Here is a 17542-nt window from a genome sequence, read left to right as displayed (position 1 = left end):
GTGGTAAAGTTCCTCACTGATGAGCCTGCCCCTGTAACAGCTGCCTGAAACAGATTACTGCCCCGCTTTTCTATACAGTAATGGACTATTTTCTACTTATATGGGTAGCTGATCGCATGGCATGTAACCTTTTTATGTTCGGTCAGAGAAATCTACTTAGGATGTTCCTGGAGTCTCAAATTATTTGGAAAGTGTGCAAGTAATAAAGGATATGAAACTCTGAGAGGAAGATGCGGCCTTGAATCTCCTGAACGGGAATTCTATCTGTAGCACATTAAAACCACTGTGAAAGAGAATAATATTTGATTGTTCCCTTGCCAGATGATTTTGGAGAGGACATTTCAGTGTCCCATATCAAAGCAATGTAGCAGGACTTGTATTACAGCAGCTAACTATTCCATTTTCTGCCATGAGCTTCTGTTTTATCTGACTCTCTTTTCCTGATCAAAAACATTGCATGTCAACAGAGTCTGTTGTGCAGACGCTGATGATGCATGCCAAATATGGTAACAAGAAAGTACCTTTAGACTGGTATTTTAGGTGCCATAATCCTGTCAACATCCTTCCAGTGCTTGGACGTTTATGTGGATTTATGCAGTGTGAGGAAAACTTACAAAAAGACTACTTAATTTAGCAGAAGTCAAGTTCTGCCACAGCCACACAATTTAGAATTTGACCACACATGCCCAGCTTTAAATCTCTGTATTGTTTGTTTTCTCAGTGAACACATTGTCACTTAGAGGCTATAAAACCTAATCAGTTTTCTGCCAAATGTGTGCAAAGCGGCTTAAATTTTGCACATGTTGTCCTTGGACTGTTGTAGTTACTAACTTGCTAATCACTAGGGTGCAGGGCTGTAAGAAAATGTGAGCATGTAGCAACTGTCAAAACAAATTCAGCTTTTGAAAGGCAAACTCATCATTAGTTTCAGTGCAAAAAGTGCTATTTCATCTTAGGGTCACTGTCTAATGGTTTTGGGGTTGGCAGTGGTGTCAGAGCTCAATACTCTGCTAGATAATTTCCTTCTACTCTTAACATTTACCAGGCTGGGGTACCAACAAAACAACCCCAGCAGGAGTGGAATCATGTGGGGGAACAACAGAGGGAGAGGGAGTTTTAGGGGGATGGAGGGGGGTTGAATCCTCCTCATATGTCTGCACAATGTCTAATTTTCTCCTCTTTTTTCTCCCTTTTTCATTCATCCAGGGAGGCGACCAGACAGCCACTGTGCTCACTCTGGTCCACATGTTGGACTTAAACTTGATGCAGGAGACGTGCCAACTGGCCATCCGGGATGTAGGTGGCCTCGAAGTCCTCCTTAACTTGCTGGATACAAATGAAGTCAGATGCAAAGTGAGTAGTAAAGCCAGAGCTGGATGTGGATGGCCTGAGGGCATGAGCAGAGACTGCTGAGTGTGCCAGCCTGCGTTTGAGTAACAAAAACAATAATGTTGGTTAGAGAGCGTGCCTTTCAAGACACAGGGTAGCAATTACTCTCCAGTTTTCCTAATGGCATGTGGGTGTTTTTTAACCCTGGTTTTATTAGGGCTTTTTGTCCTTTCTATTTTTAGTAGAATGTGGCTAGTTTGGGTATTAGATACTCTTGTATGTACTATTCAGACATATTAAAGTCTCATGTTGGCATAGACACAACATTTAACAAACCAATACCTGTCTTACAGTTGATAGACAATAATTGTGTGTCAGTGAATTTCATCTACTAAAACTAGGACTAAAAATGCTTGTCAGCTACCTTTTTCCATGAGGAAGATGAGACTAAGACTAGCTAAAAACAGATCTTTGCTGATAAAAACTCTGAGAAAAAGTAAGTTTAGTTTTCTTCAAGGAGACTGAAACTAGAAGAAAATGTTAGTGCTGGACTGTTGGACATTCAAAATCCGTTATATTTCTTCACTGTGCATATAAGGGACCCTATATGGACAAAAGTTGAGACCACCTGACCATTACACCAACAGGGACTGTAATGACATTGTATTCTGTGGGAATTTGTACCCATACATTCTGTAGAGCATTTATGAGGTCAGGCACTGATTTTGGACCAGAAGGCCTGGCTCGCAATTCCCATTCTAGTTTATCTTAAAGGAGCTTGATGGAGTTGAGGTCAGGTTCCGTTTGGCCCAGCCAAGTTCTTCCACACCAAACGCATCAAACCATGTCTTTATGGTCCTTCTTTGTGCACTGGGGCACAGTCATGTTGGAACAGACGAGGGCCTTCACCAAACTGTTGTCACATAGTTGGAAGCATAGCATTATCCAAAATGTCTTGGTATGCTGAGGCATTAAGATTAGCCTCCATTGGAGAAATAGGACCTAGCACAAACCCTGAAAAACAGCTCCATGCCATCATCCCTCCTCCAGCAAACCTCACAGTTGGCACAATACACTCAGACAAGTAACGTTCTCTGGCATCTGCCAAACCCAGACTCACATCTGGCTGCCAAACAGAGACGCGTGATGCTTGGCGTTGGACTTGGTGATGTGAGGTGTGCATGCAGCTGCTCAGCAATGGAAACCCATTCATGAAACTCCCACCGCTGCACAGTTTTTGTGCTTTTATTAATTCCAGTGGAAGTTCATAACTCTTTGATGACTCCATGATTTTTCTTGGTCTTCCACTTTGTGGCTAGGTTGCTGTTGATCCCAACCTCTTTTTAGTGTATTAATGTAAGTGTTTTTTGTTTAGATCAATTGTACATTTTGCCTGATTTAAATTGTTCAAAGACAATAAATTCCTTGGATATTAGTAAAGACTCAAATGTAAAGACCTTTTCTGACTGCTGAATTATTTCTTATTTTTTGTCAACTAAGGCTGAACTACAACTTTTCAGGTCAAAATGAAATGTGATTAAAGCAAAAAGCATTTTACTCAAAAGTCGAACACTAAATGTAAAATACATGCCTAAATTAACATTGTTTACACTGTGTGTTTCTTTAGATTGGATCTTTGAAAATCCTGCGAAAGATAAGTCACAATGTGCAAATCCGGCAAGCCATTGTTGACATGAGAGGCCTGCAGAGCATCGTGAAGATCCTGGACTCTCCAGTCAAAGACCTCAGGGCCTTAGCAGCTGAGACCATCGCTTATGTTGCCAGATTCCGCAGGGCAAGAAGGACTGTCAGGCAATATGGCGGCATCCAAAAACTGGTGGGTTTAAGCACAGAAAATGCAAAGTGTACTTTAACAAAGAAAAATAAGAAATAAGTGTCTGTAAATCCTAAATTGAGTGCTTACAGAGATATTATTGCATATAAGGACCCGATGTTTCTTTATGGAGATTAAGAAAAATCATCATGTCCTACAGTGGCATATTTTCCATTAAAAATCATTTCTCTTTATGTCTGTGTCAGCCAGTTTGAAATTTAGTGCTAACCTTTTTGTACTAAACCACAAAGCCCCAGGATCTGTGGAAAAACGGAATGTGCCTTTTCTAAAGTGATCCCCATATTATCATTACTATTAGGCTTAAAGTCAAAAACACAAATCCAGACCTTTTTGCCAGATAGTGGTCCATCAGTCTCTTTACACCCTCTTTTTGAAAACAGCAGAGCGGGCAGTAGGGTAAAACAGATAGAATGTCCTCTACATCCTCTGACCTGCATTCATGTTTGTTGACAGAACGACCTGTGATTAAAGCCTGCATGCCTTGTATATTTTCCTCAGCTCCAAATCGGATGTTCTCATGTGCAAGTCACTCACGGAGGAGGATTAATTTCACGCTATGCTACGAGACCACCTTTGAACTGTGCTGTGTGTAATAGCTTTGCCTGCTCTGTTTCACTGGCCAGGAACTATGGATTAGAACACTGAATGATGGCCATAAACCGTCACACTGGGCTTTTCAAACCTAACATCAACATCAATCCTGACAGTTTTCCACTCCTAGCATCTCTGGCTTTTTCATCCTTGCAAACCCACTGGTAATAGAATTTTAATTACACCCTTAATCACAGCAAATAACCTGCTTTCCCCATCTGGAACCATCCATTATCACCCAATCCTGCAAGCAAGCCTTTCAGAGTCCTTGAATGTATGTCAAGTAAATGTGTTTAAGTTTTATGCCTAAACATGTGTGGTCTGCCCGCTTGTTTGCACACATTTTCATGTTTGTGTTTGTTCACCTCTAAATCTGGCTGCCTCGTCTCTCTCTGTGCAGGTAAAACTGCTGGACTGTGCCCCGGATTTAGCCAACCTGACTGTAAACCAGGAGAAGGATGTGGAGGTGGCTCGCTGTGGGGCTCTGGCACTGTGGAGCTGCAGCAAGAGCACCAACAACAAGGTGGCCATCAGTAAGGCCGAGGGCATCCCTCTGCTGGGACGTCTGCTCAAGTCTCCACATGAGAACATGCTGATTCCTGTGGTGGGCACACTGCAAGAGTGCGCCTCAGAGGTAGAGTGGACATCAACGTATTTGTATTTAATGTAATACAACTGATTAAACTAATTAGAAGGTAGACCCTAAACTTGTCTTTGTAGTTCTTTAAAGGAGAGGGGCGAGGATAAATATTTTCAGCATTGGATTAATTCTTTTTCTGTGTATATTCAAAGCTTGATATATTTTATTCCAATGGTTTCCTGACTTTTTTTCCATTAAACAGAGGGTTTTTAGACATGTAAATATCCAATATCCAGTACTGAAGTGTTTTTTCAGAAGCAAACTTCACAGACATATTTTGGGGAACGCTGAGACAAATACAAACTTGTCTAAAAGGGGTAAAATATGTGACCTTTTAAAAATGGGCAATGGGAAAATGGACACCACTGTCTTATGTGATGTTTACAGTGTCTTCTTCTTGTTCTGTGACTGCAGGAAAGCTACAGGGTTGCCATTCAGTCTCTTGGAATGATCAAAGATTTGGTCAAGAACCTAAGCAGTGACAATGATGAGCTACAGATGCATTGTGCCAGTGCAGTCTTTAAGGTACCTGTTTTTCATTTGTTCTCTTGACATGGATAGCCTGTCCATGGATATGCATATCTTTGTCTCCTAATTAGATCTAGCCTGAAGCCTTAATGTAGCTCTTGCAACAACCCACCCCCACCTTTTTCCTTTGCAGTGTGCGGAGGACAAACAAACCCGTGACCTGGTGCGTAAGTATAAAGGTCTACAACCACTGGTTTCACTGCTGAGCAAGGCAGACAACAAGCAGCTCCTGGCTGCTGTGACGGGGGCCATCTGGAAGTGTTCCATCAGTGTGGAGAATGTGGCTAAGTATGCTGGGCCTCGCTGTGTTACCTCTCATTAACACACACAAACTTAACATACCAGAGATACAGAAACGCATTGTAGCTGAATATTCTGGGCTGCATTACTGTGTGTTTGCAATTAGTGGTAACAGATGAGTATGACTGTGATTAATCACTCAGAATATCTGGCTAATGAGGATCAGTGTATAAAGGGTCAATTAGAATTTCACCCACATGTGCTCATTACTTTTTGAAAATACCTTTGCAGAGATTATGTGGTTTAGCAGTCGTACAGTATCTGAAGCCAGAGCAGCAGTGAGAGCTTGATCTGACTTGCATGCATTATTGTCACACCATCATCACATATGTTGCTTTTATAGGTGACTCTTTCATTCATGAAAGTGCTATGCCACTTTTCCACTCGCTCTGTTGTATTTTTACCATTTCATCTGGCTGAAGTGATTATTTGCGTAAAATGAAAAGTTTTTGCACGGATTCTGTTCGCTCTGATCTTTTACGTGAGCGTATGCTGCTAGAATTACATCGTACCCACAGTTAACAAAAGCCCCAGTCTATGTGCTGATTTTACAGCCCTCTGTTGACGTGTTTGTCAAGGCCTGTTAGTATAGAATCAAACATAGGCATACAGCAAAAATCAGTCTTGAGATGGTGGTTTTCTAATGTCAGAGGACGCTGGCTTGCAGAGCCTTTAATCATTTGTCATTTAAGGCATAGGGTTTATTTAAGTGTCACTGAGCCTGGCTCCTTTAGCAGTGACATTTCTGGAATGGTTTTTGACTTACACTTCAGTGCAGGATGATTTTTAAATCAGTGATTTTCCCTCTTATACAAATAATGCCTACAGACTGTGCCCTGGCAGCTCCATACATTTCCACTAGAATGATTTAGCTGTATTTATTTTCTTTTTCAGTTTAAGGCCAGGAGCTTGATCTATAGCCTTCATGCTGTAATTTAGTAGCTTGGTAACGTGTTTATCAGTTAAAGCCTGTTTCAACAGATGTAGCCAAAAAATGATAAGACATTGCATTTTAATGACATTAATGACATATGAGACTGTGTTTCTTCTGACTTAAAGCTCAAATTGCGGTGGAATTCTTAAAATAACAAGAAAAATGAGTAGTAGCACTCACAGGGATCTTTCTTCACTTCATATATCATAACTGACAGAATGATATCCTACAGTTAAAGTCTAAGTTAAGTCCTCCCAACTGGGACTGCCGTGCCTGCTGCCACTATGAGTTAAGTGAGGATTCCTTTACGGGAGCAAAGGCATGATGATTAGGCTACATTCCTCTTAAAGCAAGAAGGACAAATCACCATCATTTCAGTCAATATCCTTGGAGAAAATCATTATGGGGGTTTTATTTACTTAAATGGATTATTATAAACAAATGATTAACAGTTGTGACATGGCAGTAAATCTAGAGATTGATGATTTTACTTTTATGGCATTAAATCAAACATATAAATGAGCTGCCAAATCATTTTTTATGAGTCTTTTCTTGAATAAATAACAATTTGGCACCAGGTTGAACCTCTATGACTTTTTTCAGCAGTGGATGAAAAAATACAGTAACTGGGCTGGGCATGAGTAATGTTGTAGTTTTATACACTTTCTGCCAATGTCAGGCTCCCTGCCATTCATAGTGACTTGTCACACTGTTGCTATGTTAAAACCTTACATCAATACTGATGATAACAATAATAGAATTATTCTAATGGTAACATTGATTACATATAAAAGACATTTAATGACAGCTCATTTTAGCACTAAAAAGTACTTTGATTGTGCTGTCTTAAATCTTTTCTTGTCAAAAAAGGTACACTATATGGACAAAAGTATTGGAAATCAGGTGTTTTCACTCAGACCCTTTACTACAGATGTATAAAATCATCACCTAGCCATGCAGTCTCCATTTGCAAACATTTGTGATACTAAATGGGCTGTTCTGAAGAGCTCAGTGACTTCAAGAGTGGTGCTGTGATGGATGCAACCATTGCAATAAGACAATCCATGAAATTTCATGCCTGCTGGATATTCCACAGTCAACAGTTGGCGATATTACTTGTAAGTGGAAGAGTTTAGGATCAACAGCAAATCAGCCAAAAAGAAAAAGACAGAGTAAAATCACAGAGCGGGGTCAACAACTGCTAAGGTGCATGCATATCTCCAGTGAAGGCCAATCTTAATGTTACAGCATACCAAGATATTTTGGACAATGCTATGCTTCCGACTGTGTGGCAACAGTTTGGGGAAGGCCCTCTTCTATTCCAACATGACTGTGCCTCAGTGCACAAAGACAGACTATAAAGACATGGTTTGATGCGTTTGGTGTGGAAGAAAAATTGGCTTGCTCAGAGCCATGAGCCCAACCTCACTGAGCACCTTAAGGATGAACTGGGCCAGGCCTTTTCATTCAACAATGACCTCATGAATCCTCTACAGAATAAATGGGCGCAAATTCCCAGAGGGACACTATTGTAAGAAGAGTGGAGGATATTACAGTCCCTGTTGGTGTAATGGTCAGGCAGCCAAATGCCTATGTCCATGTAGTGAATCTAACCAAGAATAAGTTGTTTTTTTCCATTTCAGGGTGTATTTTAGCATTTTTGACACTGTCTGGAACTGAATGACACTTGAATTGGGTTAATAACACTATGCATGTCAAACACATTTAAAATACACCATACAGTGGAGGTAGATCTGTGTGGTTATACTCTCTCTCTGGCTTATTTAAATCACTTAAATGTCTAGGTCAGGCTAAAGCTTGGAGTAAAGTGTCTGAGTCATTACTGTCAAAAAGAAAAGGCTGCTAATGGGAATAGCATTCAAGGGGCATGCACCTATTTCAGAATTAATCACAGTCTGAGGAGTGAAAATAATTTCAAAATGTATTTTTTTGCAACATTAGTAAAGGCAGAGATGTTTTCTCCTCTCTTACAACCTGGTCAAATGAAACGGAGCTTCTGGCCCTCTTGAATACTTTTTCTTTTATGGTTTTGTGGTCTGGACATTATAGAGATCAGGGGACCTCCAGTCAAGACAAGAGGCAGCATTTCTTAAGCATTTGCTTGATTAATGATTCGTCAGAATGAGAGATGATTGATGCCCAGAAATATAATTACTCTGAAAACTTAAGTGTGTTTGTTTAAAGACCACACGAGTTTATGTTTTTCCTCAGACTCACTGTATTTCAGAGCGCGCTATGTGGGCCAGCCTTATATTTTCTTGGAAAATGCTTTTTCTTTGCTGTTTTATGAACACATTGACACGTGGCCCCTTGAGCCTATATACCAAGGTGTTGTAGACACACAAAAATGCTATGAAGTGTGCCAACAAAAAAGTGAGGGAATAACTTTGCAACGGAAAGTAATGGCTGCCAAGTCTGACTGTATGTGCCAGTGCAAGTAATGTGGGGGTCAAGATTGTGGGGTTTGCCTCCAATTACTGGCTACCCCTCCATCCTACCTCTGTCCTAGCAGTATGATGAGCGCACAATAATTCCCCCTTCAAACGGGACTCCTCCTATCCTGTGCTCACCCAACTGTTTTTACTACTCTGCTGTGAGCAATCTGTTTGATTTCAGGTCTAATGATCAACTGTCTCTGTCTTCATGGTCATTGCTAAACATCTCTGGGTGCCTGAAATGTCTTACTTCTACTTCCAAATAACACTTGTTATTATATAAGGCAGCATTTACGCTTTCTGCACTAACTTCAATTTGCAACCAGTGTAGAAGAATGAGAAGAAAAAAAGGCAGGCAATCAATCATATAAATCTCCCGCACGGAAGCCCCACTGTGGTTCCTATGTCTTCTGACAGGCTTTAATAAGCTTGACGATGTGTGGAGCCCAGTGTTTGCAGCAGAAGCCGCTCCAGGCAGACTTTTATGCTATGTTACTCTTGCCATCACGTAATTACTTCATCTGGGCTTGGCCAAACAAAAATAGGCATTACTCACTGTTCGTTTATCAAAAGTTATGTCTGTGATTACAACGTAATTCTAGTCGACTGCAGATGACACTTCAGCGATGGCACAGGAAAACTATTGTTTATCTTTATGGTGAATTCCACTGAAGTTAACTTTGGCAGCTCCTCTGTTCATTAGCAGTGTTTTCACTTGCAAGAATAGGCTGTGTTTATGGGGAACCTGACCAACACCAAATGACCCCGGCCATCTACAATGGCTCACTGCCCCCGATGCCAGTAACCGTAACTGTGAATAAAAACAGTCATAGAACTTAACTGTATATCAGAGGGTTTGTTGAGGTTTTCAGGAACCGCATTATATCCCTTTTAAATGTTTACTATAGTTTACCACTCCGTAGCATTGGCAAACAAGTCAAAATCACAGCAAAAGAGGGAGGAAGTTTTTCCAAGCCACAGCAAAGCTTTGGTTATGCAAAGTACGTACGAGGGACAACTGTGAGCAGCCGTGGGAAACCTGCCTGTTCTGCTGGGTTACATGAAGACTTGTGTGCCCATATGGATGGAGACACTGTAGCTGCCACTTGTCACTTATACAGTTCATGGCATTTTTACCCAGAGGTCTGAGTCTAATAATGACAGCTGGTCTGTCTGTTGGCAAATCTAGTGGCTTGTTCATTCACAACATACTCCTAATGAAATACTGCAACAGATATGTAGTATGATGGATTGCCATGAAAGTTTTTCCAGAAATTCATGGTCAGCTTCTTTTCTAAAACACTTTAAAAATGATCAGAAATAATACTTATTTTGCTTTGAACATTCATGATTGACAGGCTTTTCCTAAAATAATCAGATGATCTTTGATGAGAATTTAAGTAGGATTAACATTAGATGTTTCCTGTAAAAATTCCTCATCATTATTAGTTTGATTCTCTTAACTTGCTTTGGAAAGGATTGTTATACTCATTAAGATTTTCAGATGCCATTGTATTAAATCTTTGACTGCTCAGTATTCAGGTTCAGGCCAAACAGCTGGAAAACTATCAAAAAGTCAGCCCACACTAGGCCTAAATGGCTTAAATATTATATCACAGTATTTTTTGTTCTTTGCAGTACCGGTTCTATATCATGGTATTACAAAATTGAAAGATAAAATGCATTCAAATGCATATCCAGGTATTACAAACCCCTTCTCCCCTCAAAACAAACCTATGATGCCAGGCTACAGTCATGTATGAGCATAAGGAAAATGTTTTTTTAAGTATCTCTGTGTTCACGTCTTTGAAACTAAATCTTGTTAGCCTCATAGCATAACTGCCTTAGTCATTTTTTGGCCCAATTGTGATATCTGCCTAACTCTACTCTCCTAACACTACTGATTCATAGTGCACTACTGCCTATATCCTCAGCCAATCAGATTGCTTGTTACAGTCCATAATCACTATATGCTTAAGTCATCTATTAATTATTATCTATTAAGTTACTTTTATTTGTTATGTAGTCCTTGTTGTGGCTTCTTTTTTAAGAAACTTGTTTACACATCTGGTAGAACTTACTGTTACAGTATAAATAAAACAAAAATCCGATGTGTTTCCCAAAATGTGTTTTTTCTTTTTTTCTGAAAACCTTCAAATTTGACGAAAGCATTTATGCTATGAGGCTAAAGACCTTTAGTTTTAAGTTTCATTCCTCTTTTGCTGAAGTGTGTCAAGCTGCTACCAAAAACACCACATTTTCTGATGTGGGCGTTCACAATGAATGCACTGAGGCAAAACAACAACTACAAACTTTTTTTTAACCCTTTTTTATCATTGATGTAACTTGGCTTAGCAGTGGTACCAGCAAGTTTATGCTACTACAGAGTCTACAGTAGATTCCCTGACCGCATTTATTGCTACAGCCCTCTCCTTTGAATCATCATGGACTTAAAACAAGCAAACTATTAGTTTAAACATCCTTATGCAGCTGTTTAAGCCATTCTAGCATGAGCCACTGCAGCACTGGACTGAAGACACACCGCATTGAGCCCAGCTTGTATTAAAGCCCCAGACAGGCTCAGCAAAGCGAAGACTCTCTTCATGTTGCTGTTATTACAGACATCAAACTTCAGGGGGAGAGAACGTGTTTTACCACAATATTATTCTTCATCATAATCACATGGAAAACACAGAAACACAGACAACATGAATGAGAGTAAGGGCAGGGGCATCATCCTCTTCCATACCTGTATGTGTACTGATATAGAGCATTAACAATTCTTTAATTATACTCATGTATTGGCACTAATTGTCTAAAGTATGAACAGATTTTTCAAGCAGAATCAGCTCATGGTGACCATTATACCAGTTTAACGTCAGAATGTTGGCACCATTACGTGTAACCACTTTGTTTTTATTGTCACTGTTAACTGCAAGAAATTGGACAAAAAAATGTGGAGTTTTATATTAATATGATGCCTGCTTCTTTTCTCCATCCTACAAAGGTTTCAGGAGTACAAAGCCCTGGAGACTCTGGTCAGACTGCTGACTGATCAGCCAGAAGAGGTGCTGGTAAATGTGGTTGGAGCAGTGGGAGAGTTTTCCCAGATTCCTGCAAATAGGGCCATTATTCGTAAGTGTGGAGGCATCAAGTCCTTAGTGAACCTGCTCACTGGCACCAACCAGGTACTCTCTTGTTCTGCATCTAAAGTGTAAAACCTGCTTCTGTGTCGATTCATGCTACTTTTATGTTCTGTTTAACCAGGAGCTGCTCGTGAATGTAACCAAAGCAGTGGGTGCCTGTGCCACAGATATGGACAACATGGCGTAAGTCTCTTCCAGTGTACCCCACCAGCTAATATGCTCTTTGATGTTTATGTTACAGTTCACACCGCGCCCAAAGCCCCATGTGAGGTGTCTCTTTCAGTGTGATCAGTAATGTCATTACCAAATTAGCTCAAAACTTCTTAGCCATGCACTGATGTCATATGTTATGACAAGGGAATGACACCAATCCCAAGGCCCAAACACAGTATCATTAACCTGTCATGGGCTGATGCTTAAAGAAATTTATGTCCTTTTAATTTGTTATTACGCAGGTACTTGTCTCTTTCATCCCCTGTTTAATGACAGGTTTTACAAGCTTTGTTTATTGTACCTACTGTGTTAAATATGGTTGTGGTTTAAATCCCAGTGCTTTACTATAGCTTTGTGGTCACTCTCGGGACTCAAGCTGGTCAGACGAACATATCTAAAGCCTTGCCCCATCCAAGACTACATGACAGGGAAAAACACAGTGAACCACAGTCCAGAGCAGTCTTTGTTCTGTGTTTTTTTTCGTTCTCCTCCTCAATACTGCACAGCATTGTAGTCCTCCCATCTGTGCCTCATTGTTTTTATGGGATTGTTATGGACTACAAGATCCTTCTTAATTAGAACTGGACACTTATACAACTTAATGACTAAGTTTACACACTTAGTTTGCTGTTAATGCTATCATACGAGCCTATTACATTTGTTTGGCAAAAGAAAACAAGGGGTTCAATAAAAAGCAAAGCATGTCAGCATGAAGCCAGTAAGTGTGGTGAACTTCACACAAACTGAGACGGGTTTCACATTGGATCATCATGTTCTCCATGTTTTCTCACGGTATTTATATTTAGACCAGAACTTGTAATTTTTCAGCCTTCACACATAGCTGTAAACAGAGAGTTCTTATTTCAACAGTGAGCTGTCTGTTTTGTGGTGATGGCTTATTTTAAGGCATGTATGTGTACAGTAGTTTTCTGAGCAATTAACATCACTCACATTCGGTTGTTTCCTGCTCTTACCCAACACTGCTGGAGTTGTTTTTCAAATCCCTGTGATTAAGCAGTGTTTGGCATGCTAACAAATAGAGTGATGATTTTGGGCCCCTAGAAAGAAAATGACACAGGGCCCCCCTCTGCCAGCCAGCCAAGCAAAAATGTTCCTATATTGATGAGCCCTATTTTGATATGGTGAAATCAGGTTTGCTCGCATTATTTCTTTCAATTTATTTTCTGTGTTTATTAGTCTCTTCTTGCTCTCTAGTCCTGCTTTCAGCTCCACTATCATACTAATCTTGCTCCCTGCCTGCTTTCTTCTCCTCCATGGCCCTCATCTTGCTCTCTATCTCTGCTTTCTTCTCCTCCAGCATCCGTATCTTGGTCTCTGTCCCTGCTTTCTTTTCTCCTCTAGCATCCTTATCCTGCTTATCTGTCCCTGCTTTTTTCTCATCATCCCCATCTTGCTCTGTGTCGCTACTTTCTTCTCCTCTGTCATACTCTTCTTGTTCTGTATCGCTGCTTTCTTCTCCTCAATCATACTCTTCTTGCTCTCTATCCCTGCTTTATTCTTCTCCATAATCCTCATCTTGCCTGCTCACCCTGCTTTCTTCTCCTCTATCATCATCATCTTGCTCTCTATCCCTGCTTTTTTCTCCTTCATTATCCTCATCTTACTCATCAATCCCTGCTCTCTTCTCCTCCATCATCATCATCTTGCTCTCTATACCTGCTTTTCTTCTCCTCCATCACCCTCATCTTGCTCTCTATCCCTGCTTTCTTCTCCTACAGCATTCTTATCTTGGTCTCTGTTCCTGCTTTCTTCTTCTCCATCATCTTAAACTTGCTCTCTTTTCCTGCTTTCTTGTCCACCACCATCCTCATTTTGCCCTTAATCCCTGCTTTCCTCCCTTTATCATCCTCGACTTGCCCTAATCCCCACTAATCCCCACTTCTCCTCTATCGTCCTCGTCTCACTCCCTGACCCTGCTCTCTTCTCCTCCATCATCTTAAACTTGCCCACTGCCCCTGCTTTCTTCTCAACCATCATTATCATCTTGTTTTCCATCCCTGCTATTAACTCCATCATCCTTTCATTCCAGGCTTCTCAATGACTCCCTGCTACAGTGGATCCTGTTCCCATGATCCTGATTTATATGCTACCACATAGTTAGCAAAAAAAAATCCTGTCAGTTAACATGACTTCTTTCAACCAGCAGAAACTTTTGTTGATCAGGGTAATCATTATCTCATCATCATTCAGGTTATCCATAACTGCTGAGCATCCAAAACAAGCCCAGATCACTTTCAATTTTTCCATCAAATACTCGTTTGTTTATTTTTATTCTCGACCAGTAGGCAGTGTGTGGTTAATGACATAGTACTTCCTCCCATGAATCTTGTGTAGCTACAAGAGTGAACACACGTTGTTTAATGCCTCCAGGGTTTGTGGTCTCCTCCTCTAATCCATCACTGTCACCCACAACTTCATTGCTAATCTTTTTCATACCTGCTTCATAGGAAGAGCGAGCTGTTTTGGCGGATGATATGACGCTTCACTTTTGTTTTTGGTCCAGATTTAAGAGGCCCAGCAGACTAGAATCTGATGTTATGATCCCTCTAGACTGATTTATGTGCAAACGGAAGACAGATGGCGCAAGGGACGTCCCTGATGAGTGTTCGCTTGTTGCCAGTCACAGAGATACTGTGATTAGAGAGTGTTTAAGTAATTATGACAGCATTCAATGTCGGCCTTGTTGGTGGAAGCACACATGGGGAACACGTTACATGTTATTTATACCAGACAACGGGTGCTCTGTGGCGTAATTCTTTGGGTTCCCAGACCCCGACTGCAGTTTTGAATACAGTCATGTATACAGCATGAAATACAGCTTATGCCTAAGTAAACTCTGCTCAGACCCTATGAAATATAGAGCGACCTGTCTCTGTCTGTGTTTGATTTGGAATGAGGTCCTCTTTTTGGCTTTGGTTGAAAAATAAGCCTCCAACATAAAGTGTAAGTTTGTCTCAGTTTCTATTTATAAATCCATGTATGAGGCACTATACACAGATGTATTTAAGTCAACATCCGTGCTCCATGGAGGGTGATTTAAGTGAGCAGACAGTGGGTGGGTTTCAGACCTGCAGAGTAACTGATATTCATCGAAGTCAAGCTGTAATGAAAAGCCAGTGCTGAAATCGATAGATTCTTTGATCCTACTTGGCTCCCGTTGTGGTAAACCTGTTGCTAGCCAGCTGAGGCAAACACAATCAAAAGACTTACACTCTTAAATCTTTCTAGTAGAAAAGCAAGCTTAATGGAAGATCCAGTTAAAATCACAGCATCATACAACCTTAAAGTAATACAGCATTTCAAACTCTCAGAGACCTGGTAGTTTTGGTAGCTTTATCTTGAATGCATACCTCCATTTTTGGAGTAATTTCTACACTATTCAAATGATAAACTTGCAAAATATATCCCACTGTTAACTAGGGATGTGTGAGGCTATGACCAATTCTGTGGTTTTGAGTTTTGTTTCTCTCATGAAGTTGTGAAAGGCTGCTACTAAAACCAACCGAATTCCTGCTATTATTTTTCATAATAAAGCTTTCAAACAAAATAACAAATGGGGACTTTCAATGTGAAGAACTTGTAAAAAACATCTTACTTTTGTTTTGACTTACTTAACTTTAGCAGAGCTGCAGGTAGCATTGCGTGTATGGTGTTACAATATTTACAGCTTCTTTGACAATAATCTGAGCCACAGCCCGCTTCTTTAATCAGAAGGGACTTAAAGGAGGTCAGTAATTAGTTCAAACACACCATTTAGCAGTTATTTAAGCTGTTGTAATAAGGGATGCATGTGATTAGCTCAAAAATTAAATTTGGATCCCTTTGTGGTTCGTACCAGAATTACAAATCATTTAGATGAACTATTAACATTTTTCATAAACTGTAATCTTGGTAGAATGCTTCATCTACAGTAACTGTAACACAGCTACCTACCACTAGTAGCCACTGTAGCTGTTCATAAAGACCTCTGCCTGGCTGCCACAATGCTCTTTATTCTGACATAAACAACCAATAACTGCTTTAGCATCACTAGCATCTTGTAAGAACAACACGGTTTAGCATTATTTAATCTAAAAATAGGGATAAAGCTGTCCAGAGGCTGTGTCAGGTTATACTTACATATGCTGTATGGACAAAAGTATTTGGCCACCTGATGATTACACCAACAGGGACTGTAATGACATTGTATTCAAGTAATTGTACTTCAGTGTGGAATTGCCCACCTTTAGCAGCTATGACAGCTTCCACTCTTCTTGGAAGGCTTTCCACAAGATTTTTTTCTGTGGGAATTTGCGCCCATCCATTCTGCAGAGCATTTATGATGTCAGACATCGATGTTGGACGAGAAGGCCTGACTCGCAATTTCTATTACAGTTCATCCCAAAGGTGCTTGATGGGGTTAAGCCAGTCAAGTTCTTCCACACTGACCTCATGTCTTTCTAGTCCTTGCTTTGTGCCCTGGGGCACAGTCATGTTGAAATAGAAAAGGGCCTTCCCTAGACTGTTGCCACATAGTTGGAAGCATAGCATTGTCCAAAATGCTATGCTGAGGCATTAACATTGGCCTTCACTTGAGATAAGGGATTTGGCCCAAAACATGCAGAACAGCCCCATACCATTATCCCTTCTCCACCAAACTTCACAGTTGGCACAATGCAGCTGCTTGGCCATGTAAACCCATTCCAAGAAGCCCCTGCTGCATAGTTTTTGTTCTTGCATCAGTACCACTGGAAGTTCAGAGCTCTTTAGCTATGAAATCAACAGAGTGTTGTCGACTTTTGTGTACCATGCACCTTAGCAGTTGTTGACTGAACTTTGTGATTTTATGTGGTTTTCACTTTGTGGCTAAGTTGCTGTTGTTCCTAAATGCTTCCACTTTCTAACAATAACATTCACCAAAAAAAGAAATCCCTGGAAAAACTTTAAATAAAGTGGAATAAAATGCAACGTTGTCAATGTTTCATTCTTGCTTACTTTGTCTTCACTCATTCACACACTTCACTTACGTATGTCTCTGTTTCTTTACAGAATCATTGATCAGCTCGATGGAGTCCGCCTGGTGTGGTCCTTATTGAAAAACCCCAGAGCAGATGTTCAGTCTAGTGCAGCATGGGCTCTTTGTCCCTGCATAGAGAATGCAAAGGTAAAGTACAGAGAAATGATTTGTCTTCTTCCTGTAACATGTGGCAATATGGGGGATGTGCCAAAGGCACATAAATATCCTCTTAATCAAAGAGTTCTGCAGAGATCGTGCAAGAATAAAGGGTTCTCCCACTCACTAAAGAGAGGTCTCCTTATATCAGCATGCTTGTCTGGAGGCTCTCCCTCCAACCTGCTGCTGCTGGGAGGTTAGCAGGGGCATAGCTGTTTCAGAGGAGGCTTACATGAACCTCAGGCTAATATGAAGCAGAGAAGCCTCCTTGGCACACTTGGATTGGTGAACTGGGAGAGCGACCGAGTAATATCCTGTGGCATGGCTTCTGATTTCCCAGCTGAAAATCCTCCCTCAACATGCTACTAGTTACAGAG

At 40.6% G+C, this 17542-nt stretch overlaps 1 protein-coding gene across 1 annotated transcript in view; it reads left to right on the top strand.

Moving 5' to 3' along the window:
• The window catches only part of odad2 (outer dynein arm docking complex subunit 2), a 59963-nt gene that overhangs the window by 21810 nt on the left and 20611 nt on the right, over positions 1-17542 (top strand). The window contains exons 11-18 of the mRNA XM_041814519.1: positions 1207-1353; positions 2957-3166; positions 4176-4409; positions 4830-4940; positions 5077-5231; positions 11641-11821; positions 11901-11962; positions 17042-17156. Coding sequence (XP_041670453.1) covers positions 1207-1353; positions 2957-3166; positions 4176-4409; positions 4830-4940; positions 5077-5231; positions 11641-11821; positions 11901-11962; positions 17042-17156 — 1215 coding nt within the window. The remainder of the gene's footprint in view (positions 1-1206; positions 1354-2956; positions 3167-4175; positions 4410-4829; positions 4941-5076; positions 5232-11640; positions 11822-11900; positions 11963-17041; positions 17157-17542) is intronic.

The sequence above is a fragment of the Cheilinus undulatus genome, linkage group 19 (genome assembly GCF_018320785.1).
Source record: "Cheilinus undulatus linkage group 19, ASM1832078v1, whole genome shotgun sequence".
Lineage (NCBI taxonomy): Eukaryota > Metazoa > Chordata > Actinopteri > Labriformes > Labridae > Cheilinus > Cheilinus undulatus.
Note: the sequence above shows the minus strand (reverse complement) of the source record. Positions and strands in the feature narration are given on the sequence as shown.